The 27,907-nt window shown below is 34.7% G+C and overlaps 2 protein-coding genes across 5 annotated transcripts in view; one reads left to right on the top strand and one right to left on the bottom strand.

Moving 5' to 3' along the window:
* Positions 1-2,107: 2,107 nt before the first annotated feature.
* Positions 2,108-4,720, bottom strand: NAP1L3 (nucleosome assembly protein 1 like 3). Its single transcript, XM_021667316.2, has one exon. The coding sequence runs from the start codon at positions 4,635-4,637 to the stop codon at positions 2,961-2,963; it is 1,677 nt and encodes a 558-aa protein (XP_021522991.2). The 5' UTR covers positions 4,638-4,720; the 3' UTR covers positions 2,108-2,960.
* A 768-nt stretch (positions 4,721-5,488) lies between these two features.
* FAM133A (family with sequence similarity 133 member A) overlaps positions 5,489-27,907 on the top strand; it is a 40,169-nt gene continuing 17,750 nt past the window's right edge. For 3 of the 4 annotated variants that reach the window (XM_012464685.2, XM_012464660.2, XM_012464677.2), the window contains exons 1-2: positions 5,489-5,600; positions 6,007-6,080. The gene's annotated coding sequence lies outside the window, so the exon portion shown is untranslated. The remainder of the gene's footprint in view (positions 5,601-6,006; positions 6,081-27,907) is intronic. The other variant, XM_012464668.2, reaches the window with a different exon arrangement.

Below are 27,907 nucleotides of genomic sequence, written 5' to 3'. Positions count from 1 at the left end.
GATTTAGAATGACTAGGTGGATACTCAGAGCCCAACTCAGGAGAGGAATGAGCTCATTAACAAGGAGGTGGTCTGGATTGCAAAGGAAGACAAAGAGGGTGGGGGCGTGGTCTGGAGGAGGAGGTGACCTATTTCTTGGGTTGGAGGCAGCTGGCCTCAGCTTTGAGTCACAGCAACAAGAAACAGCACACCATAAGGAAGGTGTAGAAGACCCATTGAACACTTCTCACTACCTCCCCTTCCCCCTTACCTTAGCTCCCAGCGGGCTTCTCCGTCTGACATCATTCATTACCTGAGCAAGTGTGATGGGTAAACATGCAGCCCAATACATGTGCCAGCCCAACAGATTTCCTGGCTCTGCCCACCTTCCTTAACATGTAGAGGTGGCTGAAGCATACACTACAGACTAATTGCATTTCCAGTATTCCATCCTTACTGATGGATGAATCTTTGGCTCTCTGCAACCCTACCCCGTCCCTAGATTTAAAGTTAAAAAGAGCAGTAATAAAACCTTATCAAGTGACAAACTGGGAAAAAATATACCAATCCACAAAAAGGGCATATCTTAGTATAGTGTGCTTCTGAGTGATGTTTATCTTCTGCATTTCTGCTTCTATTTTGAAAATATTATATTATAACATGTGTTCCTTTAATATGGAAAACACAGAAAGGGAAGGTGCTAAATACTTCAGTAAGAATTCTAAGATGCAAAAAGCATATTGCATCCCATGTAGAAGTTTTCAGGGTCCTGCTCTCTGTGATGTCTGGCAAGTACAGTATATATCCAATTTAAACACCTATGCAGCAGGAGCCAAGTACAGTATATTTATTATAGTCTTCATTTGGTTCTGGCATATAAGTAAATCTGCCATATCCATTCTTCATGGAAGCAAAAATCTCAGAAATAAAACAGGCACTGTAAAAAAAAAAATACTGTGGTATTGCTAAAAACGATTTGCTTCCTGATGTTGTGGAAATCATAAAAAATACCTAACTATCCAAACACATGTGGTTGGTTAAATACGACATTGGTTGTAATATTTTTACATTACAGAAATCGGGGGAGGGACTGTTGTTAAGCAGAGACAAAAGCAAGATGCTAAACTATATATGGTACTGTACGGAAGACTATTGTAGATCATTTTATGCCTAGAGAGCCAGAAATTCTAAAATCCTGTTTTACTTTGGCTACAGTTTCCTATGGGGTTTTCTTTCTTTTTTTTTATTTCATTTTAGGTTTTGGGGTACATGTAAAGAACATGCAAGATTGTTGCATAGGTACACACATGGTAGTTTGATTTGCTGCCTTCCTCCTCATCACCTATATCTGGCATTTCTCCCCATGCTATCTCTCCCCAACTCCCCACCCCCTGCTGTCACTCCCCTATTCCCCGCCCCGCCACAGACCCCAGTGTGTGATGCTTCAAGAAAAACATATGTGGACTGGGAAACGACAAATGTGAGATAAGATACCATTTTATCATTTGCTGTGCTTCTCCCTTTATATCCAGGGCAAAGCTGCCTGGTAAACCGAGTTTAAGTGTGAGGGAACCTGCTCCCACTTATCACAAACCAAAATCTTAGGATCTAATTACTCTGTGACAAGCTGCATGGTGAAGAGATGAGAGCCTGATGTCACCTGTAAGAAAAAATTAGCCAAGGTAGTGTGACCTCCTCCCAAGTCAAGGTGAAGGGTGCATCCATAATTTGTCTTATATATAAATGGCCTTTGTGAGTGAGGCATTCCAGCTTTCCTTCCCCTCTTCTCTCCAGTTCCCTCTCCCTCTTCCCCCACCCCCCTATTCCTTCTGCTACATACCTTCCTTCCCTTTCCCTTTCTCACCTCTTTCTTCTCCATCCCTCCTTTATCCCTCCTCCCTTAACCATTCCCACCCTCTCCTCCCTTACCCTTCCTTTCCCTCCATGCCCTGTTCCTTCTCTTTGTCCCGTTGCTTTCCAAAACCTTGAATGAGTGTCCTCTAACAGAAAAACTAAGATGTGGAAAATACATCAGAACGTTAATAATAGTTATCTTTTATTAAATTGTGATCCTCTACTTTTTTCTATGATAAGCATCCCTCTTTTATAGTCAGAAGAAAAGGCTAGATTTTTATAGTATAACACACTTTAATATTTATTTATTTTAGGTTGCAATAAAAGAACATGAAAAACCATATCAAATGAAGTGATTATTTTCAGTGAAAGTAGAACACAATACAAAGAAAACATGGTATCTTTAGTTTACAATTACACAATATAAGGTGAATGGACTTTTTATAAATACTACATCATATTAACACCTCAGTGGTAAACAATAACATCATTATGATTAAATTTATAGGCCACTATATGTCACATACACAAGCGCTCAATTGAATCAAATGTGGTCTTGACATTCTTAAATGTATGCTAATCTTTTTCAAGCAGTCAAACTTCAAAATACACTGTTTTAGTTAGCATAAGTACTGTATTTCTATAGCAAACTAATGAAGGCACAGCTAGTGCAAGCAGATTTAAACTTTAGTCTTCTGGGCTGGAAAAAAGAACAAAATAAAACACTTGCATTGGTACTTCATAAACTTTTTTTTTTCAAGCAAATATTTGTTTCAGTTAACAATTCTGACAGTTTCACAGCTACAGTGTAACAGGAATATGACCAAAGGACATCACAAAGGTCAATACTCTGTAGCACCAAACTAACATGCTTTAGATAACTGACAACAGCTTACATATTTTGAAGAATATTATACTACCACAGTCTAGATAGCATAAACTGGCACTTAGACACTTTTTAGGACAATTTTTCAAATACAGACTTACCAAGAAACTACAAAAACATGACTATAAGAAATAATAGTATTCAGGTTACAGGTTAGGGTTTTACTTTTTTCAAGACTGTATGAATCTGCTTCACTTCTTGAATTTTTAAGATTCTTGAAAAATCTTTCAGATTGACCTTTTTATTTTCTATACTTCCCGTTTCCGTAATCTTTGCCAACTCGATAGTAGGAACCGTATTCATTGACTTCTCCAGTATAGTAATAGATTGATTTCAGGATGACATTATCATGTAAAATCTGCCCAATTTCAAAGTCCTCATCAAGGATAGCATCTTCTTGTGGTTCCAGCTTTCCAATCATAGGAATCTCAGGAGGACTAAAGAAATTGAAGAATGATGAATTAGGAACCACTCTTGGCTGGATTTCTCCAGTAGCAGTTGTGCGGCTCTGGATAGTTTTCACAGTAACATCTTTTCCTCTTCTCCAGTCTATCTTGCAGCCTTTGCAATCTTCAATTTCCCATCCCCAAGAAAAGAAGGGATCATGGTGATCTGGTTTTGACTTTATTATATATGTCTTCACCAGCACCTCATTTCTGAAATATGGATTGGGTAGAAAATGAAATTCAAAGGTATAACTTACAGGCTGGCCAGGTTTTGAGAACTTCAGGTTAACATCCGACAAGAACTTCAGAATGGGCTCATCATACTTCTGAATCATAGGCCCCAGCTTGTCAACATTCTTTAAAACAATCAGCCAATAGTCAGGAATGCCTTTAGGGTCTTCTCTTTTAGGCTTTCCCCTCCTAGCTCTTTTAAGACTTACTCTTTCCGGAAGCCTTTCCTCAGGAACTCTTTTATGAGCCTCTCTTACTCCAGCCCTTGGCTTAGCCTCTGTTGCTTTAGGCTGTTCTTTATCTTCTGCCTTTGCCTGAGGGGCTTCTTTAGGATCTTCTTTTACTTCAGGGATTGCCTCCATACCCTCTTCAGAATCTGCTTTTTCTTCAGCCTTTACCTCAGCAATTTCTTTAGGAACTTCCTTTTCTTCATCCTTTACCTCAGGAATTTCTTTAGGAACTTCCTTTTCCTCATCCTTTACCTCAGGAATTTCTTTAGGAACTTCCTTTTCCTCATCCTTTACCTCAGGAATTTCTTTAGGAACTTCCTTTTCCTCATCCTTTACCTCAGGAATTTCTTTAGGAACTTCCTTTTCTTCATCCTTTACCTCAGGAATTTCTTTAGGAACTTCCTTCTCTTCAGCCTTCACCTCCGGGTTTTCTTTAGGGTTTTCTTCTTCCTCACCCTCTAAGGGAGGCATTTCACTAGGGGTGTCATCCTGCACCTCCTCATCACTGCTGAACTCCTCATCCTCTGAATTCCATTCACATTCTTCTTCTGTAGGCTCGTATTCTGCATTGATGATTTGAAACCGCCTATCATACAGAGGCTTGTTGAGTTCAGCATATTTTCTTTCAAGATCATGAATTGCTTTTAAGAACATCGTGTCTACCTTGTCACATTCATCTTGAATGTTTCTAAGCGCTTGCACACGATTTCTAACAGCCTGAGGCAGCTTAATCACGAAATCTGTTCTCCACGGAGCCCGCCGCGCCCTTCTGGAAGGCTCAGGTACCCTCTTCTTTCTATATAAGCCGCTGCCGCTGCTAGTGCTGCTACTGCCGCTGCCGCTGCTGCTGCTGCTACTGCTGCCGCTGCTGCTGCTACTGCTACTAGTGCTGCTGCTAGAGCTACTGCTGTCAGATTCCTCCCCAGAATCACTAGCCGAGCTAGCCATCTCCTCTTCCGCAACACTTTGGGCGACAGGTTCCGAGACCTCTTTAAAATCTGCTTCTGCCATTTTGCAAGCCTGCAAAACTCTACCGCGAAGACCGCGCGCCCAGAGATGGGCAGAAAATGACTCACGGATGCTTGGGTGGCGGCGGCGGAGGCCCGGGCTGCGGAGGTGGTAGCGGCGATGGTAGCAGCGGTGCGGTGCAGAGCGGAGTTGGAGCTGAGGATGCAGAGGCCGGCGCCGAGGTGGCAGCGGCAGTGGACGCCTGGGCGACAGCGGTAGCTGCAAGGCCTCTCCGGCTGTAGCTAAGGAGTGCCGAGGTGTGCCGCAGCCGAATGGCGCAGTATGAGACCCCGAGATCTCTTCTCGTTTTAGATCGCGAGCCCCCTCCCCTTGCAGTCAGACCTCCCGATCATTTCGTTCCCAGTGTGCCTTTAGTTCGCTCCTCATTTGCTGGTCCACCTTAATTGACAAACCGTACGCCCAACGAACGGCCAAACGCCACTGCTCCTGACTCCGCCCACCTTCGCAGACGCTGCTCGCTGGCTGAGGTGCGACCCCCTGGATGGTGTCCCCCCTACCCCCAAAAAGTCTGTATTTATAGTTTTATAATTCAAAAAACAACAACAACAAAAAGTAGACATGAGGTAAAAATGCCAGCCATGGTTCCTAACAAGGGCAGAAGAGGCGTGTCTTCCTTCTGCTATCTGCCCATCCCGATTTCTCGTTTAGTTTTTCACGGGTCTCCTGACAAAAACCTGTTTAAAAAAAATTGAATGAAAATGGTCTAAATGGCGTCATTGGGTAGTGTGACTATGGACGATTTAAAAACAAAACGATTTTCTCTAAATATTCTATGAGCATGTATTTTTACACTGGATAAAAAGGGAGAGTCGGTTATTGGCAGAGGGGGGAGGGACTAGACAGCAGGCGTATTGCATTCCACGAAGCTGATTTAATAAGTGCTGTCTGTGATGTTTGGCAAGCCTGGTTTATATCCATCTACAAGGTTTGCGAACCCATGTTGCCGTGAGTCAGTTACACCATTTTTATTATATTTCTCTTTTTAGGCTGGCATATGTTATACCCCAACCTTGCTGCTAACTTGCCACGTAGCCCTTCTCAATGCTTGCAACAACCTTGTAGATAAAACAAAGAGGTATTAAATGTTAGGTAGTATTGTTAAAAAGCAAATGATGTGCGTTATACTTTTGTGCAGCAGGTTTCAATTTGAAGAACAGTGGGATGGGAGGGGGAATTTGTGCTAATGAATGTGCATCTTCTGTCAGTGTATGCGATGTCATCTGCCACCAATTTCCTTCTAATGTTGTAAAATTCTAACCATATTAAAGTATGATTTACAAGTCCAGTAATATGTGAATAAACTTTTGCAAAATGAAGTTTAAAAACAGGTATTTGTTATTTTTATTTACAGGATTTTTTTTTTCTGCTACAGAACAACTCCCTTGGTACAATAAAAAAAGACGAGTATTTACTTTTCATTGAAAGGTAAGAAACATATTTAGCACATTTTAAAGAATGACAAAAATTACTCATCTCCATCTGAATAAAAGTTTACAGGATACAGTCATTTAGAGATGTATTTTAGATAATTATCTTGATAATTCTATGGAAACAGGAAAATCCACAGAGGTGATTTGGCATCCTAATGCAGAAAATAACCCACTTAACCGCATTAACTATCTAAACCTGATCATAGAATACAAGTGGTAAATTAAAATATGAAATATGATAAATTATTCATTTCAAATGAAGAAATATATTAAAGTTAGATTAATCTTTATAGGATTTGTGCTTTGTCATGTAGTCACGTTTTTTAAAAGTTAGGAAACGCTTTTCTGTTTCACAAATGCATTTACTTTTATTGTTTCTCTCTAATTGTCAAAGTCTGTGAACATTGCAAAGATAAAACCTCAATATAGAAAATTCCAGTGGTAGTGAAAGCACAGAATCTTAACCACCAAATGATAAGGATTACTAGCATTTTGATGCACTTTCTTCCAGAAATTTCCTTGTGCATATATATACCTGCCTATTTAGGTATACTGCTTTATCTATGTGATACCGTATTATGTTTTGTAATCTGTTCATTTATCAATTACTAATGACTGTATTTTCATGGCAAATGACTGACATCTTATTTTTAAAGAAATGCATATTCTATGGAAATAATTGCCTTAATTTATTTGACCAAATTCCTGTTATAGGGTGGCTATTTCTATACCATCTCTCCCCTTAAATGCATACTATTTTCCTGTTATGATAAAAGTGTCCCTGGATACCTAAAACATATATTTCTATGCACTTGTGAAAATTGGTCATGAGATAAATTCGTAGAAATGGATGCTCTGGGGATAATCATTTCGTATTATGAAAATATTATTGTATTCATATTGCCAAACTCTCTGCAGAATATCACAATTTACAATTCCAATAGTGCATAAAGTTTCTTTTTTTGTCATTCAACTAATATATTTTTGTGCCTGTCATATGCCCTGCAAATGTGGTAAAGGACTGTAGTATAATGGTGAATGAGACTTACTAAGTGTATATTCTTTCGTTGAATAATTTTAATCAAAACAAATGTTATAGAAACAATGATTTACATCGATGGGGTTATAACATAAATTTTGTTCTGCAACTTACTATTTTTATTTTAAATTATGGAGATTTAAAAAAATGTATGCTCTTATGTTTTAAATTTTGTAGCATCAGGAATTAGTATTTTAGAGTCAGTCATGAGTTAGGAATCCAGATTGTTAAAATATTTATTTTTATTAGCTAGCTCATCTTTCTAGTACCATTTATTTGGTAATCTTTCTATCTCATGCTTGCTTGAAATGCTACTTAGATCACATTAAAGAAATTGCTTGTGTCTGTTTCTAAATTCTTTTCTGATTCATTGGTCAGACTTTTTCTGCAAACAACTAATGAGTCGGTTTTAAGATAATTTTACATTCTTTGAAAATGGTATGTGTTCATTGATAAAGTCAGACAGTACACTGAAATACAAAGAATAAATTAAAAGTAACTCAAAATACCATGGAGAAGTAATCACTACTTACATTTGTAATCAACATCTCCAAATTAATTTATCAATGTTATATATTTGTATTTCTTAGATTAGTGGTAAGATTGTCTTTTCATGTTTATTGTTTATTTGAGAAATGTCTATTCATATTTTTATTTGTTTTCCACTGAATTAAGCAAGAAATTAATCAGTGGTGAAATCCTAAAGGTAAAATGATTTTGGCTTTGACTTACTTAAGGCAACTATGATTTCTTCAGGAAATAACTCATGATATTGGGCAAATGTGACTAAATAACTTTCAACTACTTTCATATTCAAACTGGTTTTTTTTGTTTTTTGTTTTTTGTTTTGTTTTTTTAATGGATGCTTGGGGGGTTTTTCGGATGCTTTTCAAGGATTATGGATTACTACTTAACCACTCACACTGATTCTGGAAAAGTTTGGAACAGAACGTGGGGAAGAAAAATAGAAAAAAACTTACAAAAACATCACATAAAAATAACCTATTAATCAACAGTTGTGATTTTCAGTTTGGAATTATTTTTTCCATAGATGTAGACAATGAAAAGGGTTGAAAGTAGATGACTTTTTCTAATCACAATACTCTACTTTAGTTATGTATACATAAGTATCTTGTAACGTACTTTTATTTTTGTGGCTTTTTTTGGATCAATTTGTTTATTTAATGTCATGTAGTAGGTATCTAAATGAAAATAATATCCTATTTGTTCTACTGTGAAATATGAGTTTTATCATCTCATATATTTGTTTTTCTTAGTAAGGTTAAATATAAATTATTTGCATAGTGATATGTTCTTTGTTCAATTCATAGATGATATTTTTTGTGGGGAGGGTTAAATGTTCCTGTTTCTACCTGAGATGATACATAACACAGAATCTGATAATATGCTCAGACTGAACATAGTACATTAATATCTGTTGTTACCTCCCTTAATATGAACATACACACAATCCCTTCCACCACCCACTCCTGCCACACAAACACACAAAGTATGTAATGACAAGTATAGCAGTATATCTTTTGTTGTACATATCAAAAAGCAAAGCATTGCAAGTTCATTTATTTTTGAATGGCTCTTTCTCCTGTTCTTCTTGGACAAGTTTTATCTGAATACACAAGTTAATTCCTTTTTAAAAACCATGTTATTGATGTATAATAGACACACAATAATGGCATGTAAAATATACAGTTTTGTAAGTTTTGATAAATGTGTGAATCGGTGAAAGTATCACCACAGACAAAATAATGAGAATTGTACCATCCCCAACAGTTTCCTTATATATCTTTGAATCTCTCCTCTTGTCCCTAGACAATCACTGGTCTGTTTTCTGTTCCTATAGATATTTGCATTTTCTAAAATTTTATAGGTGGAATAATGTAGTATGTCCCTCTTTTTTGCCTGTTTTTCACTGCCAGAATTATTTTTGAAATTCACCCATGATGTTGTGTGTATCAGGAATTTATTTTTCCTGTTTACTGCTGAGTAATTATTCATTACTTGGCAATACTACAATTTTTGATGGCATTTTTGTTGTTTTGAGTTCTGGGCTACTACAAATAAGGCTGCTATGATCATTTGTATACAAGTTTTGTATGGACATATGTTTTAATTTCTTTTAGAAAAATACATAGGCGTGGAATGACTGGATCATATGGTATGTGTATGTTTCACTTTTTAAGGAATTACCGATTTTCCAGAGTGGTTGTTTTGCATTTCCATCAACAGTGCCAACACTTGATATGGACAGTGTTATAAAAGTTAGCCATTCTAATAGATATTCTTAAAAAATTGGGATTGTGGTTTTACTATTAAGTTTTGAGAGTTCTTTATATACTCTGGATGTAAGTTCTTTATCAGTTATGGCATCTGCAAATATTTTCTCCCAGACTGTATATTTTCTTTACATTCCCTTAAGGTTGCCTTTCACTGTTTAAAGAGAAAACATTTGTAATTTTTATATTGATACATCATACATCATATTTTGAGGGCACATGTGATTTTGATACATGCATACAATGTGTAATGGTCAACTCAGGGTAATTGGGTTAAGAAGTTTGCAATTTTCGAAGTCCAATTTATCTTGTTTTTCTTCTGTGGAGCATACTTTGGGTGTCATCTCTTAGAAATCTTTGCTTAACCCAAGGTCACAATTATTTTCTTCCTTTTTTTTTTAAGTTTTATACTTTTAAGTTTCACACTTAGGTCTGATACATTTTTGCAAAAAGTACAAGATATGCTTGAAGATTTATTTCTTTTGATATGGATATACAGTTGTTCCAGCACTGTTTGTTGAATAGACTGTCTTTTCACCACTGACTTGCCTTTCCGCATTTGTGAAAAATTAGTTGTCCTTGTATGTGTGAGTCTATGTTGGACTCTCTAATCTGTTCCTTTGTGTACTGATTTTAATGACAGAATTGGTAGTTATCCATTTTTAAGATACATTTGGGAAAGAATGAGAATAAAATTGTGTAATAACAGAATTTCATTACAGTGGAGACAGTCACAGGAGCTGGATCTTCATCCTTGACATTTCATATCTCCTCCCAAGTATGTGAGATAAAGGGTCAGATAACAGCAGTAAAAACCTAGAAAACAAATAACAGAAAGAAACATAAATGTTCTTCTATTCTGTAGGAGTTGCCATTGTGTAGGTGTCCACAGCCCAGCCACAGGAAATAGTAGTTAGCATTATTCAGGAGCACAAATAATGTCTTTGTTTTTCTCACATCTGATAAAGAGAGACCTACTTGCTAAAATGGAAATATTAAATGGAAAGTATCTTCAAGCTGTTAATAAATTATGGTTAAAAAAAGAATAGTAGTAAAACATTGGTTGTTATGATGATATTATTAATAGTAATAAATAAAACATTGGTTGTTTTATAATGTTTTAAACCATAGCAATGGTTTTCAAAGCAAAAATATTTCATTTTATGCTTATTCCAATAATAAGGATATACTCAAATGAACAGAATATGGTGTGTCATTATAGATTTTTATTTTCTAAGGAAATATTTCTGAATTGCATTTCTTGCACTATAGCCTTAACTGCATGGAGTTTAAAAGAGAAATTACAATTAATGCAATGGACGATAAGGAATATTAGCTCCTAATTTGGATATTTAATATAGCACTATTTTTTAAAAAATTTAATTGTTATATAAAAATTACATATATTTTTGCCATATAATATGATGTTTTGGCATATGTATACATTATTGAATGACTAAATCAAGCATTTTAACATATATATTACCTCAAATACTTATTTTTTTCTGGTGAGAACACTCTAAATCTACTATCTTACCTCCCTCCTGTCTAACTGAAATGTTGTATCTTTTGAACAGTATCTCCTCAAACCCCTAACTCCCAATCGTCTAGTAACTGCCATTTTACTGTTTCTATGAATTTGACGTTTTTATGCTCTACATGTAATTGAGATCACATGAGATTTGTCTTTCTGTACCTGGCTTGTTTCACTTAGCCTACTGTTCTCTAGATTTATCTATGTTGTCACAAATGACATGATTTCCCTTTTTAAAGGCCAAACAATACTTTATTGTGTATACATACCACATTTTCTTCATCCATTCATCAATTGATGAACACTTAGGTTTAATTCCATATCTTGGCTATTGTACATAATGCTGCAATGGACATGGGAGTTCAGATATGTCTGCAATATATTGATTTCGTATCCTATGGATATATACTCAGTAGTGGGGTTACTAGAAAATGTGGTAGTTCCATTTTTATGGTAGTTTTGAGTAATGTCCATACTGTTTTCCATAGTGGCTATACTAATTCACATTACCAGCAACAGTTTACAAGGGTTAACTTTTCTCCACATCCTCTCCAACTTATCTTTTGTCTTTTTGGTAATAGCTATTCTAACAAGAGTGAAATGATATCCCATTATGGTTTTAATTTGCATTTACCTGATGATTGGTGATGTCAAGTATTTTTTCATATACCTGTTGTCCATTTGTATGCCTTTTGAACAACATCTCTGAATTCTTTGCCCATTTTTTAAAATTATGTATTTTTAAAATTACTGAGTTGTTTGAGTTCCTTATATATTTTGAATATTTAACCCATTATCATATGTATGGTTCGCAAATGTATTCTGCCATTCCATATGTTGCCTCTTCACTTGTTTATTTCCTTTATTGTGCAAAGCTTTCTAGTTTGATGTGATGCATTTTGTCTATTTTTGCTTTTGTTGCTAACGCTAGTTTTCAACGTACAAACAGCATACATTCTTCAAAAATATAAAACCACATCACAGAGGAATGCTTTTACAAGGGTAATCAAGAATCTTTTGCCTGTAGTACTCATCTGAAGAATTTTCATCCTAAAATTCAAATAAAACAAACCTTTTTATTGCAAGTTTGAAAGTATTATATTTAGTTTTACTAAAAAGGAAGGAAAAATCTAAATACTTTGAAAAGTGAACAATGTTTATTATATATAGACAGACAGATGTATCTTATATACATGATACATATGTATATATCTCATATATAAGACATATATCTTATGTGATATCTTATATATCTTTATCTATCTGTCTGTCTATTGACCTTTTCAATGGCTATTTCCACATTTTGCAATTTATTTGGACAAAGAGGAAGCCAAAAGTGACATTTTCTGCTAATTTTTATCCAGAATATCCAAATACATTTAATTAATTTCTTTTTTTATTTTTTATTTATTTTTATTTTTATTTTTTTGAGATTTGATTTTCTTCTTTTATTTTTTCAATTTGAAGGCCCAGCCATTTTAGTAATAACCTTTTATCTGGTATACATACAAACAACCCATATTTTTTAATTGAAAGACATATAAAACCAAATAATTCCATTGGCTACAATATATATTCCATTTGCTATCTAAACTTAATTTATAAGATTTAATGCAGAATCTTTTTTAAAAATTATTATTTTTATTTTGTTTGAGACAGAGTTGCTCTGTCTCCCAGGCTGGAGTGCAATGGCATGCTCTCGGTTCACTGCAACCTCTGCCTCCAGGGTTCAAGCGATTCTCCTGCCTCAGCCTCCCAAGTAGCTGGGATTGCAGGTGTGCACCACCACGCCTGGCTAATTTTTGTATTTTTAAGTAGAGGCGGAGTTTCACCATGTTGGTCAGGCTGGTCTCGAACCCCTGACCTCGTGTTCCACCCACCTCAGCCTCCCAAAGTGCTGCAATTGCAGGTGTCAGCCACCCCACCCAGCTTAATGCAGAATCTTTTTTTTTTTTTTTTTTTGAAATGGAGTTTCGCTCTTGTTACCCAGGCTGGAGTGCAATGGCGCTATCTCGGCTCACCGCAACCTCCACCTCCTGGGTTCAGGCAATTCTCCTGCCTCAGCCTCCTGAGTAGCTGGGACTACAGGCACGTGCCACCATGCCCAGCTAACATTTAATTAATTTCATTAGGTCGCTCCTCTGAGAAAAAAATTAGTTCTTCTCCATTCTGGCAGTTGTTTCTATGAAAGTATATGTTTAGTATGTAGTGTAGACTAATGTTTCAGCAAATCTACTATTCATACTTTCAAGGTGATGACAGCTAACACTTCACAATTCTCTAAGAAGTGAGTAAACAAACAAGATGTCAATGAACTAATTGTTACTTTTGGTTAAAAAAAATCTGCTTCTTAGAGAAAGAAGAAATAAAGGTATATGTTCTCTAGATTCATTAATTTAGCAACTCTCTTAAAACAGATGTAAACAAAATTTTAAAATTATAATATTGACCAGGTTTGTCTGTCTTCTCTTATAACCGGTGTTTATCTATCTAAAAGAATAAGAATTTTTTTTTCTTTAGAGCTAACTATATACTTTAATTAACACTGTTTCATTATCTACATCATGAGAATATGTTTAGCCTTTTTTGTAAGAAAGATTAAATATGACAGAAAAGAGAACTACATAAATGATTAGGCTAGTTGACCAATCTGCTTGTAGCAGCGTCCAAACTGCTCCTTAGCCTCTCAGATATGCTATACATGGTTCTTTGAAAGGTCTTTCTGAAAACACTTATATCCTTGCTCTAATCCCAAACTTTTAGTGATACTCCACTGTCTTGAATCAAACAAGTGTATAAGTACAAGCTGTGTCTTTTACCCTTCAGTGACCTTGGGCAAATTTCTTAACTCTCTATGCCTCAATTTTCTTATCTGTAGAATGAGGATAATAATAATACCCATCTCATAGAGCAATGGTGAGCTTGAAATGACATAATACATGTAAAACATGTATAACATAGTGCATGTTCAATCAGTTTTTACTTAACTTATCTCCTCGAGGAATACTTATCCAATGGAACATAGTTCTTTAACTCTTCCTTTCCTTCAGGGCTTATTTGCTTAGAGTGTATTACATTTTTGTATGCTTTATGATAAACATTATAACAGAACCACATAGGTCATTTATTATGTGTACACACAATGTTCTTTTCCTGTGTATATTTTAAGTTTACCTAGGACTGGGACCAAGATATTTTCTTATTTATAATCCCTTGTTCTTGCTCAGAGTATTGCTCTGCACAAGAATACATTTATACTGTACTAATTAACTTCTTGAATGAATGAACTGGCTTTCTCACAGCAGTACCATTATTTTTTTCTGAGACAGAGTTTCACTCTTATTGTCCAGACTGGAGTGCGATGGCATGATCTTGGCTCACTGCAGCCTCCACCTCCCAGGTTCAAGAGATTCTTCTACCTCAGCCTCCCAAGAAGCTGGGATTATAGGTGTTTGCCACCACACCCGGCTAATTTTTGTATTTTTAGTAGAGATGGGGTTTCTCCATGTTGGTCAGGCTGGTCTTGAACTCCTCACTTCAAGTGATCCACCCGCCTCAGCCTCCCAAAGTGCTGGGATTACAGGTATGAGTCACTGCACTCAACCAGCAGTACCATTTTTACTTGCTGTCCAAATAAAATTTGTTTTTAGCCTTTAATTGCATCCTAATTTTATTTAACAATTGTCTCTTAATTGTGCCCAAATTACTGATACATATCTGTCATGCAACAAATTACATTAGTTTACTAAATTTTCAGGCTATAAAGAATTGGTGTTTTAACAATCAACTTCTAAAACTTCTAAATAGTAATACCTCACAAACTATTAATCGTTAGGAGGACACACACAATCTTCAGAAGAAAAATTTCAGAATCTAATGATGATCCACATTTAATATTAAATTAAAATGTCTGTGTACTTAACCCTTTTATTTCATTAGTATTTTCTTTCTAAATGGCAATACTCCTAGATAATAATTATTGCAAAATTGCTTTACATATAATGAGCATGTAAAGGAAAATGTAGATCAAATTACCAGAACTTCTCATTTTAATAAATAGTACTCTGAATATCTCATAAAATGGCTACCCTGATGACCCAGTTACCTTTATTCTTATCAGAATCTGTTGCTTGAATTAAGCATCATCAAACTTGCCACATTGTATTTTCCTATCTAATAGATTACTAAAAACAACTTCCCTCCAATTTCTTTATTGTTTAAAAGATACTTTTCTTTGGAAAGTCAAATCATAGTTCTATTTGTAGTTTTTTGACGCACCTTCATACTGTTCTCCATAGTGGCTGTACTAGTTCACATTCCTACCTAAAGTGTGTAAGAGTTCCCTTTTCTATGCATCGTCACCTGCATTTGTTAATTTTTATCTTTTTTATTATAGCCATCCTAACTGGGGTGAGATGATATCTCATTGTGGTTTTGATTTGCGTTTCCCTGATGATTAGTGATGTTGAACATTTTTTAAATATATTTTTTGGCCATTTGTATGTCTTCTTTTGAAATGTCTGTTAAGATAATTTGCCAATTTTTGAAATTGATTTTTTTGGCTGTTTTGAATTCTTTGTATATTCTGGATATTAATTCCCTGATTGGATGAATAGTTTGCAATTATTTTCTCCCATTCTCTAGGTTGACTTTTCACATTGTTGATTGTTTCTTTTGCTGTGCATAAGCTGTTTAGTTTGATATAGTCCCAGTTGTTTATGGTTGCGTTCGTTGCTTGTGTTTTTGAGGTCTTATTCATAAAGTCTTTTCCCAAACCAGTTTCCTGAAGCATTTACTCCATGTTTTCTTGTAATAGTTGTATAGTCTTGTGTCTTACATTTAAGTCTGATCCATTTTGAGTTTATTGTTGTATAGGGAGAGAGGTGTGGGAGTCTAGTTTCATTCTTCTGCCTATGGTTATCCAATTTTCCCAGAGTTATTTATTGAAGAGTCTGCCCTTTCCCAATGAGTGTTCTTGTTGCCTTTGTCAAAAATCAGTTGGCTGTAGATATGTGGATTAATTTTTTTATTTTCTGTTCTGTTCTATTGAACTATGTGCCTCTTTTTATGCCTGAAGTCAAAACTTTTTAATACAAAAATCAGTTATTAAAACATTTAGATGGTTGGGAAAATGCCAGAAACCAGAGCTTAAGGACACATCTGCCTTGATTACTTAGACCCAAAGAGCTGGTTCTCAACATGTAAAAACGATGTTCGTAATAGAGTGCCAAACGAAAAAAGCAAGTAGTGAGACAGTATCTTTTATTTGATCCCATCTATATAAAAAGTATGGATGTATATATGTTATATGCATGTGTGTTTGTTTTCATTAACATAGAAAAATTTATGACAATAATACACTGAACTAGTGTAATTAGATTCAAGGAAAAGTTTTAACTTTTTATTTTCTATTCTGAATCACTTTTTGAATTTTTAAAACAAGCATGTGTTATTTTTATAATTAAAAAACAAATATTTAAGACAATAATGAATAACATTGTTTGGTTAAATTGGGTCATTCTTTGGTCAGAGTTTATATAGAGAGCTGAAATAGTATTTCAATTACCACTTTTGCAAAGTAGGAACTATCTTTCACTTGAACAGCACTCATATAGGCTGGTCTAATGTATCATCATAATGGGTGCCATGTAAATTGTATCATTTTTAAGGAGTTTATGCTTTATTCTGATTGGTGGTTGAAGCTTTTACATAGTTGTTCTTTCCAAAAAGCATAGTATTTTCTTGGGATGACAATAAAGTTATCAGAGGCAGTACTGCCCTCCTCTCCGTTATGTTCACAGTCTAAGTTCTGTGAAATTACTTTTATTTTAATTGTTTCTTCTTATTTCAAAACTTCTATTCTTTTTCTTATTGACTCATACTGCTGTTTTCAATGGAGAAAAATGACTCTTGCTTCTAGGGACTTTTCTTACCTGAAAACTGAAGATTGTGAGTGGGTTAACCATTCTTCTGAAAAGTTTATTTTTACTCTTGTAGGAAAAATTTTAGCTAATTTCTACAAATGTCTATCTTAATTTTATGATACCCCTTTTTTCTGTAGTTTTGCAATGATTTGAAGAAATTTCAACCCATATTGCTTGATCATAAAATCACTAGGCAAATTGCACTTTTTCTGCAAATGATGTGTACCTAATTTAGCTGCAAATGATCTATGCTTGTTTATAAGTTTATAATGTGCTTACCAAGAGATTCTGTTTAATTCACTAAGACTTATGCTCACTGGACTGAAATTTGAAGTTGTTGGACCAAAGTTATTATAAAATAGTAAAAAGAAAAATTAACAGGATGCACATTTCAGAGAGACAGCTATGAAAACTGATAGAATATTCTAGTAATTGTTCCCTTCTACACTGTCTTACATTTCCACCATCATTTTGTTGTTTAGACTCCTGTCATTTCCCACATGGATTATTCACCTCACCTTCTTCATTTATCTTCCAACCTCAAACTCTCTTGCTTCTCTTCCAGCCTGCATACTCTGAAAGTAACCCTTTTGCCAGGCACAGTGGCTCATGCCTGTAATCTCAGCACTTTGGGAGGCCAAGGCGGGCAGATCACTTGAGGTCAGGAGTTCAAGACCAGCCTGGCAAACATGGTGAAATCTGGTCTCTACTGAAAATACAAAAATTAGGTAGGCATGGTGGCAGGTGCCTGTAATTCCAGCTACTTGAGAGGCTGAGCCAGGAGAATCGCTTGAACCCATGAGGTGGAGGCTGCAGTGAGCCAAGATGGCACCACTGCACTCCAGTCAGGGTGACAGACCGAGACTCCGTCTCAAAAAAAAAAAAGAAAGAAAGAAAGAAAGAAATTAACCCTTTTAAAATGTAATTTTCTTGATATCATACTCTTCTCTAAAATCTGCAGTCACTTCTCATTTAAAGCTAGCATGACATAGGGATAAGAATATCAGTTTTGAAGATTTAAATTAGGGTTTAAACCTTGGCCTGCCACATAGCCTGTAGTAGGTAATTTTATACAACTTAGAATCCAGAGTCAAACATACCCACATTTGCCACTTGCTAGCTGTGTGGCCTTGGGAATTTACTAAATTTAACAAATATACTCTCTTCTTTTCAGTGAAATGTGGAAAATAATACATAGCGATGTCAATTAGGACTTTTTAGTTACAAGCAGCAGAAACAGACTCTGTCTAATTTATGTAAAATTTAGTTCACTGGAAAAATATCAGGGTATCACAGAATCAATGGGAGGCTAGTGAGTTGGGTGTGGAAACAGGCAGAAACTGAAATAGCCATGGAGACCAAGGAAACAGGTAATACAACATGGCCCCATAGCCAGAATAGTCTAATCATGATGTTGAGACTGAGATAAACTGGAACGTCAGTCATTTTCAATTCAATTACTTGCTACTTGGCTATAAGAGGATGAGACTGTTTGTCATAGTCTCACTTGACTGCTCTCAAAAGAAAATAAGAGTGCCATGAGACAGAGGAAATGGATTTCTAATATCTAATGTACAAAAGATGCCCACTAGGCTTGTGACCCACCAGTCATGTAACAGTGCTCAATAAAGGGCTATTTCAACAAGTCTAGACTCATTTATCAGGCATTCATGGCCATTCACTTTCTGGCCTCAGCCTACTTTTTCAAACTTAATTTTCCTCTGCATAAACCCTAAAGTAATTCAATAATGGAAAACAAAATACCATATGTTCTCACTTATAAGTGGGAGCTAAGTATGAAGAAGCAAAGGCATAAGAATGATACAATGGACTTTGGAGACTCGGATGGAAGGGTGGGAAGAGGTGAGGGATAAACGACTACATATTGGGTGCAGTGTACGCTGCTCAGGTGATTAGTGCACCAAAATCTCAGAAGTCACCACTAAAGAATTTATCCATGTAACCAAAGACTACCTGTGCCTCTAAAAATATTGAAATAAACTTAAAAATGTTTTTAAAATTTAAAAAGAGGTGTGATTGGCACATAATAGTTATACATATTTACAGGTTACAATATGGTGTTTTGGTACATGTATATACATTGTATAATGATCAACTAGGGCAATTAGCATATGTATCATCTTAAACATCATTTCTTTGTGATGAACATTCAGTAACCTTTCTTCTAGCTATTTTGAAATATACAATGCACTGTTGATAACTCTAGTCCTCTTACTATGCAGTAGAATACCAGAATTTGTTCTTCCTAGCTGTAACTTTGTAACACTGATCAATCTGTTCCCATCCCTTGACTCACTACCTTCCTCATCCTCTGGTAACCACTAATCTACTCTCTACTTCTATACGAACAACTTTTTAGATTCTACATATTAGTGAGATCATGTGGAATCTGTCTCTGGATTATTTTACGTAACATAATATTCTTCAGATTCATCCATGTTGCTGAAAATGACAGAATTTCACTCTTTTTATTGCTAAATAGCATTCCATTATGTTTGTATACCACATTTTCTTTGTCCATTCATCTGTTGATAGACATTAGGTTGATTCCATTTCATGACTGTTGTGAAAATTGCTTCAATAAACATGGGAATATAGACACATCTTTGATATACTGATTTTCTTTATTTGGGGGGGTGGTAGGGGGGATATGTACCCAGCAGTGGGATTGCTGGATCATATGGTAGTTCCATTTTTAGTTTTTTGAGGCACTACCAAACTGTTTTTTCAAAATGGCCATACTAATTTACATTCCCACAAGCAGTGTGTAAGGGTTGCCTTTTCTCCAAATCTCCCACATGTTAACATTCGACTTATCTTTTCTAAGGCTTAGCTCTCCTTTTTCTGGTCCCCGGATCACTGATTTTCTGTTTTCTCATTTTCTCTTAATCATGTATTGCTCCTTAATATCTTTTGAATGGTAGTCTTGTATCATTGTCTAACTATTTATGTGCCTTACTTTCCCTTTATAGACTATAAACCCCTTGAGAGGAGAGATCATGTATCATTTATTTATTTGTTTCCATGATAACCCAGTGTTATGTGTGTAGTAGGTGTTCATTAACTTATAATAAATGTTTTTTTCATTTCATTTTTATTTCATTTCACTTTCTCAAAATCGTTTTTGCCAAATGAACTTATGAGGAATGAATGCAAGAATTTGTATCTTTAATTTAAATCAATATTAATTTAATGACCTACTGTATATGTAGCACTATATTGATTGCTTTGTGGGTATAGAAAAAAACAAACTTGAAAATTGATTTAGGAGTAGTTCACAATCTAATATAGGAGAGAAAAAAATACAAGATTGAGACACCTCCAGGGCAATTATATATATAAGTAAAATAAATAATGCAAAAAATTTAAATATCAGTGCTAAGGATATAAGAAGATGTAAATGCATGACTTAACTATATATATATATGTGTGTAGTACAAGCAGATTGCTGTGTCTGGCATAAAGGAATTATATTGGAAAATATTGAGATGTATTGGAGAATGCAAGGGTTATAAATTTAGATTTAATATAATAAGTAACAGCAATAGTTTTTAAATTAATTTACAAAATTTTGGTAAAAGTAATAGTCAATTGAACAAAATAAGGTCCATCTATCCAAAGGAATGCTAATCTGTTATCAGTAGTGATAAATATTTATTAACTTAGAAAGATGATCATGATGTAGCATTTAGTCATGCAAGCAGGTTGCAGAATATTATGTATATAAACTTGTTTTTTTTTAAATAAAGGGTATAAATATACATGAAAATATCTGGAAGTATAGTCAACAAGGTATTAACTATGTTTACTTATAAGCAGTGTACTCCATGGTTATTTTTTGTTTATCTGTTTTTACTTTTTTCAGCAGATATTTTTGATTGGAAAAAAAGGCTTATGTAAATTTAAAGACACTACAAGTTTTCAAGGACTGTAGTGATATGAAAATAGAACATGAGATAGATTGCTTTAACACCTATGCATAAGGATATAAAACCAGCAAGACCTGTTTGATCAGACAATGGAAAGGGCACATTTAAGAGATGCTTTGGAGAAAATCAGTTTTACTAGGTTTCTAATTTAATGTGGGATTAAAATAAGGAGACTGAAAACAACACTGAAGTTGTGAGAAACATAGGAAATTATAGGTGCCACTAATAGGTATGGGAAAATTGAGAAGGAAAGCTTATTGAGGCCAGAAGTGGAGGAGTTAACTTTTGCTGGGAGAGTATAAGAAGTAACTGAATATATGAGATGAAAACTGGAGAAAAAAAAAAGATTAGAAGTCAGGGCTGGAGATATAGACTTGGTTGTAAAGAGTGTTAGTATAGAAGTAGATATTAGGAAAATGGGTACATACAGTGAGCCTAAAAAAGCTAAGTAAGGACTTAAAGAAATCCACTAAATTGTTTCTATTTACTAAATCCCTGTGGGCTTTTTTCTTTAAAAAACCTTTATTGAAATATAATTACAGGCCGTAAATTTCACTCATTATATGTGTATAATTCAATAATTTTAGTAAATTTATAGAGAGTTGTGTGACCATCACCATAATTGTTAGAATTTTCCTGTCTCCCCAAAAAGTTATCTTGGGCCTGTTAGCAGTCAATCCATGTTTCCACGTCGAGGCTTAAGCACACTCGTCTGTTTTCTGTCTATATAAATTTGCCTTTTCTATACATTTTGTCTAAATAGAATCATACAGTATATTCCCCATTGTGCCTAACTTCTTTCACTTATGTTTTTGAGGTCCAGCCATATTATAGCATGGATCAATAGTTTTTCTTTTTAGTTGATGAATACTATTCCATTGTATGACTGTATCACATTTTATTCATGAATTTACCAGGTGATGGACATCTGGATTGTTTCCAGTTATTTTTGCTATTATATGTAATGCTACTATACATGTTTACATACATGTATTTGTGTAGACATATGTTTTTGTTTCTCATGCATATATCTCTAGGAGTAGAATTGCTGTGTTGTACAGTATATTTGTGATTAATTTGTTAAGAAACTACAATTTTTTCCAATGTGGCTGTACTATATGACAATACCACCAGTAGATGCACCATGGTCTACTTTCTGTGCATTCCCATCAAAACTTGGTGTAGTTTGCCTTTTTTATTATGGCCATCCTAGTGTATGTGTAGTAGTTTCTTGTGGGAGTTCTGATTTGCATTTCACTAATGACAAATGATGTTGAACACATTTTCATATCCTTTTTAACCATTTGTGTATTTTCTTTGAAGAAATGTTCATTCAAATTATTTGCCAATTTTTAATGTTTTGGTCTTAATAATTATTGACTTGTAAGACATTTTCAAATATTCTGGATATGATCAGATGTACGATTTGCAATATTTTCTCATGGGGTGTGGCTTATGTTCTTTTAATGATGACTTTTGAGGAACACAAGTTGATGAAGTCTAATTTATACATTTTTCTTCTATGGAACATGCTTTCAACATTTTACCTAGGAACTCTTTGCCCAAACTCAATTCATGAAAATGTTCTCCTATATTCTCTTCTGAAATTTTATAATTTTAACTCTTACCTTTAGGTCTTACATTTAGGTCTGTGATCTACTTTGAGGTTTTTTTTGTGTTAAGTGTCTAATTTCTTTCTTTTTATAAAAGACGGATATGCAATTGTCCATTTGTTGAAAAGACTATCCTTTTCATCACTGAACTGTCTTTGTACTTTTGTAGAAAATCAATTGACCATAAATGTATGGATTAATTTTTAAACTATTAATTCTGATCCACTTATTTATATGCCAACACCACATTATCTTAACTATGGCTTTATAGTAAGTTTTGAAATCAGAAAGTATGAGTCATCCAATTTTACTCTACTTTTTCAAGATTGTTTCAGCTATTCTGGATCCTTTATATTTTTATATGAATTTTTCAATCAATGTGTCAGTTTTAGGATCAACTTGTCAATTTCTTTGAAGAAGCCAGCTGGTATTTTTATAGGGGTTGCATTTAACCTATCAATCAAACTGGAGAGAATTGCCATGTTGACAGTGTTGACCCTTCCAACCCAAGAGTATGAAATGTCTCTGCATTTAGTTAGATATTCTTTAATTTCTTTCAGTAATGTTTTGTGGTTTTCAGTGTATGAGTCCTGGCAGAACCTCTGAGCTAAATGAGCTGGGGATGGGAAATATGGGAGCAGCTTTAGGCCACAGTTACCTACTATGCTTATCCCAAAGTCAGAGATTTTTCAAGCATAAATGCTTCTCAGATGGAAGTATGTTTTTGGTTAATTTCCAGACTACCAAAATGGTTGCTTCTGTTAATTTTTTCCAGGCTTATACAGGTTGAATATTCCTTTTCCAAAATGCTTGTGACCAGACGTGTTTCAGATTTGGGATTTTTTTGGATTTTGAAGTATTTGCGTTATACTTACCATTTCCATAGCCCTAATGAAAAATTCAAAATCCAAAATATTCCAATGAATATTTCCTGTGAATGTCATGTTGCCACTTAGAACCTTTTGGGTTTTGAAGCACTTAGGATTTATGATGTTTAGATTAGGTATACTTAACCTCTAGTACTTTTGGGGGGAAAGGATTTCCTGATCTTCTTAGCCAGTCGTAACTGGATGCCATCTGTGTATTTTTATGAGAATTTATGTTCCAAGTAATTCTAGCTCCAAATGCTCAGTAACATAATATGTATTGAGATGCCAATTCAGTCAAAAAACATGTAAACTACCACTTTTCTTATAAAGACAAAACATTTAGGTTACTGAATAGTTTCCTTTTTTGCATTGAATAGACTATGTTTAGCATTGTGATGAAACAGTTACTGAGACGGGCTATGTAATTTAAACAAACAAACAGATTTATTCCAGCACTTCCTGTATGTTTAATGCCACAGGAAATAATGGATAAATAACTCATCATTGCTACCCTAAGGATCCTGTAGACTGGGTAGTAGTTATGCACTGCCATTGAACCATTATGGCACTGTCATATTTTTAATTATGTAGTTACTTGTGATTTATTTAATATGAACAGCCATAAAATCTATGAGGTTAGGAACCATGATTGCATTGTTTACTTTCATGTTGTAAGCATTTCCTAGCACAGTGTTTGGAACATAATAGACACTCCATAAATATTGTTTGAATAAATGAGTGAACAACATGTAATGGAAATATAGGGTAGAAGGAAATTATTTCCTACTAAGAGGATCAGAGAAGTCAGGGATTAAAGGAAAGGTTTCCAGCCAAAGGAAACAACATGATTGTTTATAGTCAAAGAGTTAGAAAAGACCCAGAAATATTTGAGGAACAGTAGGGTATTTCCTATAGCTGTAGCATAGGAGTCATAGTGACGAGTCAAGGAAGAAAAGAGAATAAGAGGAAGAAAGTTAAGGGGAGATGGGTTTGGAGAAACAAGTGGAAGCCAGGGTCTTTTTGCCAAACTAATGACATTTTAAAAAGTTAGGGTTTTATTTTAAGGTAGGTAACTAGAGTTGGCAGTATGGAAGATGGACTGCACACAGAAAAGAATAAATAATATGTATGTAAGCTGGGCAAATCCAGTGTACAATATTTGCATAGCTATCTGTATTATTTATAGGATCCTCCTAAAAGCTTACCTGTGAGTGTGTGTGTGTGTGTGTGTGTGTGTAATATCACTGAGATATATATTCTTTAATTTCAAAATTTGCTTTGGAATTTTTGTTAAATAGACCTATATGGTCCTCCCTTTATATCCTTTTGACAGCATGATAATTCTTAATATTAACAATTCTAACAGTATGAAATTACATCAGTATAACACATTTGTCTTTTTGAAGTGTGCTCATATCAGTACGATATTTGATTTTCACAAAAACCCACAAGCTAGAGACAGGGTTTTTCATTTTACAAATGTGAAGACTATCATAATAAAGGCTAAAAGATCAGTCTATGGTTTCACAACTATTAAAACTTGAGATGCAACATTAAAACCCTTTTTGAAGTCCAAAGCCCTTCTAAAGGTAGCATGCATCCATGCATTTTAGTACTAATTTTACTGTTTTTGCTTTTTGTAACTAATGTTTCTTATAAAAGTTTAATAACAAAGTTTTAACTTTTCAGTAACAACAAGGTTAACATTTGCTTGTTTCAAATTGCTCTTTTGAGATATTTACACAGTGTAAAATGTTGAACAAAGAATTATCTAGATAATAGATTATGAATATAATCTTTGTTAAAATTAAAATGTTTATTGTTATCCAGTGCAATAAAGCACATGTATTTTAGACCTTTTAAAAAACCCAGGGTATTTTTTATAAAGGGAAAGAACAAGTGAGTGCAGAGAAAAATAACATTGGGTTGTCAGCACAAGGGATCATCTTGTATGTTTAAGAGAGAGATTAAGATAAGCAGAGGTAGAAATGCAAAATGCAGACAAAAAATGTCAATATTACAGAGCATCTTTTGAGAAGGATATTACATGCTTGTTTATAATATTTTCATTTGGAATATCTTTTGATGCAGTAAACCACTTTGAAAATATTCTCCAGTTAATATAACAAAATGGAAAACTTCTTCCATGGTATTTTTACAATTAGTAGACATTATACTAAACAATCTTGAAATCTCTTTAAAAGTTGATTGCTTGTATTTTTAAAATTCATTGTATCATGTGAAATCACTACAAAGGGGTCAGAAATACAAGGTGAAATTAAGAAAAATTTAAATCCCCAGTAAAATAAAACACCTGCAAAATTAACCCAAGAGAAGGCTGGCGAGTAGATGATTCAATTTGGAAACGCTCAGTTTTGGTTGAGTCTAAAGGAGACACAAATAGACCGTGATTATAAATTGAAAAAGTAAAATCTAATCATTTAACAAGAGAGTGAATTATCAGAAAGAAAACTGCTCCATTAGGGAAAATGAGAGAGCTAGTTGCAGGTTTCCAGCACTGTCAAGAAAGAGTGCCATGATTAGTAGATTGGAATATTCCGGTCTCCTTCTCAATGATGGAGATGGGTAAATACATCAAATTAAACCTTGAGGCAGTGATCATTAAGAAAGTCTACTGACTCTCTTTTTAATGATTCCAGGCTCACCAAGGAAAACTCTGATTATGATTTTTGTGTATGATATACATACAAAAGTATGTACATCCTCTAACAGAGACAGAATATGTTGGTTATCCAACTAACATTCCTGTGTTTATACTATTTTCAGTATAAGCTATTACCTGGGCATTTTAATTTATACTTAAATATCTTGTGACTTTAGATAGAGAGAATAACTCTCACTACTCCTGGTGCTACTGGCTGGTCTAGAACTCCTGAATAGCAGTGTCTAATTGGAAGGAAACAAATATTATGTCTATATAGAAGGGCATGTAGGTGACAACATCCATCTGTTTGCAATTGGTAAAAGAACTAGGTGATGATAGAGAATAAGCATATTTTTCCTATTCTCCGTATTGTTTTTACATGACATTTTTCCTATTTCAGTGGTTTCCAGACTTTAGTTTCTACCATAATCACCTGAAGACTTTCTTTTTTTTTTTTTTTTTTTGAGACGGAGTCTTGCTCTTTCCGCCTAGGCTGAAGTGCAATGGCATAATCTCAGCTCATTGCAACCTCTGCCTCCCTGGATCAAGAGATTCTCCTACCTCAGCCTCCAGAGTAGCTAGGATTACAGGCACATGGCACCACACCCGGCGAATTTTTGTAGTTTTAGTAGAGATGGGGTTTCACCATGTTGGTCAGGCTGGTCTCAAACTCCTGACCTCAGGTGATCTGCCTGCCTTGGACTCTCAAAGTCTTGGGATTACAGGCATGAGCCACCATGCCCGGCCCCTGAAGACATTTTTTAAATTCCTAGGTCTTACTCCCAGAGATTCTGATATACTTGGTCTGGGATGAAACACGGGAATCTGGATTTTTAAACATCACTCTGTATAATTCTCATCCTGCAGGTTAATAAACTGTGAGCAGCACTCTTCTGCAGAGGAGAACTTTCTTAAAGGGATGGATCTTAAAGGGATGGTTCAGTGATGGGCAAAATTTCATGGGTTACTGTTAGCTTTCTGTTAACTGACTGAATTGATAACATTCTAACCAGTTTCAAGCCTTTGGTTGGTCAGAACTGTGTATTAAAATCACAACAAGCATTGAGGAAGTAGCAGGTAGCTTGATAAGAATAACTGATTTGGGTTGGGGCCAGGGCAAGACGAAATGGCTGCCAGCTTCACGGTGCCATGTGCTTGGAGGTGAAGAACAGAAAATAAAATCCTTTGAAGGGGCCCTCCCTGTTCTGTAGCAGAATCAAATAAGTGTCAATGCCAAGGAATAGCCTGGAAGGCAGTATCCCATTAGAATCGCCATCATCTTCTCATAGCCACCTCAAAACAATTTAAGTAAAAACAACGTGCCTCTTATGAAAGTACAAGTGTCCTTTCCAGTGTCCTTTCTCTCGGACCCAGATTACTGCCTCTAAAACTTCTCTGATACAAAATCTTGGAACTTCTTCAGGAAATGAACAGTTATTTAATTGAATATTTACAGTTAGAATAGGATTAGGGACATAGGGGAAGGGGAAACTAAGAGCTGGAAATTGCTTAAGAGTAGTATAGGCTAGGGTTATAATCAGGAAGTGTCCAAAACTAGGGATTGGATTCATCAGACTGTAAAGTCTATATATCCCTTCATTTGATTTTTCTAATTTTAATGTGTATAAGAATCACCCAGAGATCATGTTCAAAATATAAATTCATGACCAATCCCCAAAATTATGATTTAGAAGATATTCTGTAAAATCAAAACTCTATATTTTTAATAAATATAGGCAGGTTATATATACATATAGTCAATTAATACTTTGACATATTAAAAATATATGCTTTTAATAAAAATAAGGCAGGTGATTCATGGATATTATTTGAGCAACAATTTTTCAGGGCAAAATTTCTCAAACTTTATAGCCTCAGGATTTCTTTACACTATTACAAATTACCAAGAACCTTAAAAAGCATTTATTTATGTG

Source organism: Aotus nancymaae, unplaced genomic scaffold, assembly GCF_030222135.1.
Source record: "Aotus nancymaae isolate 86718 unplaced genomic scaffold, 86718_ANA_hifiasm-v0.15.2.pri h1tg000004l, whole genome shotgun sequence".
In the NCBI taxonomy this organism is placed as follows: Eukaryota; Metazoa; Chordata; class Mammalia; order Primates; family Aotidae; genus Aotus; species Aotus nancymaae.
Note: the sequence above shows the minus strand (reverse complement) of the source record. Positions and strands in the feature narration are given on the sequence as shown.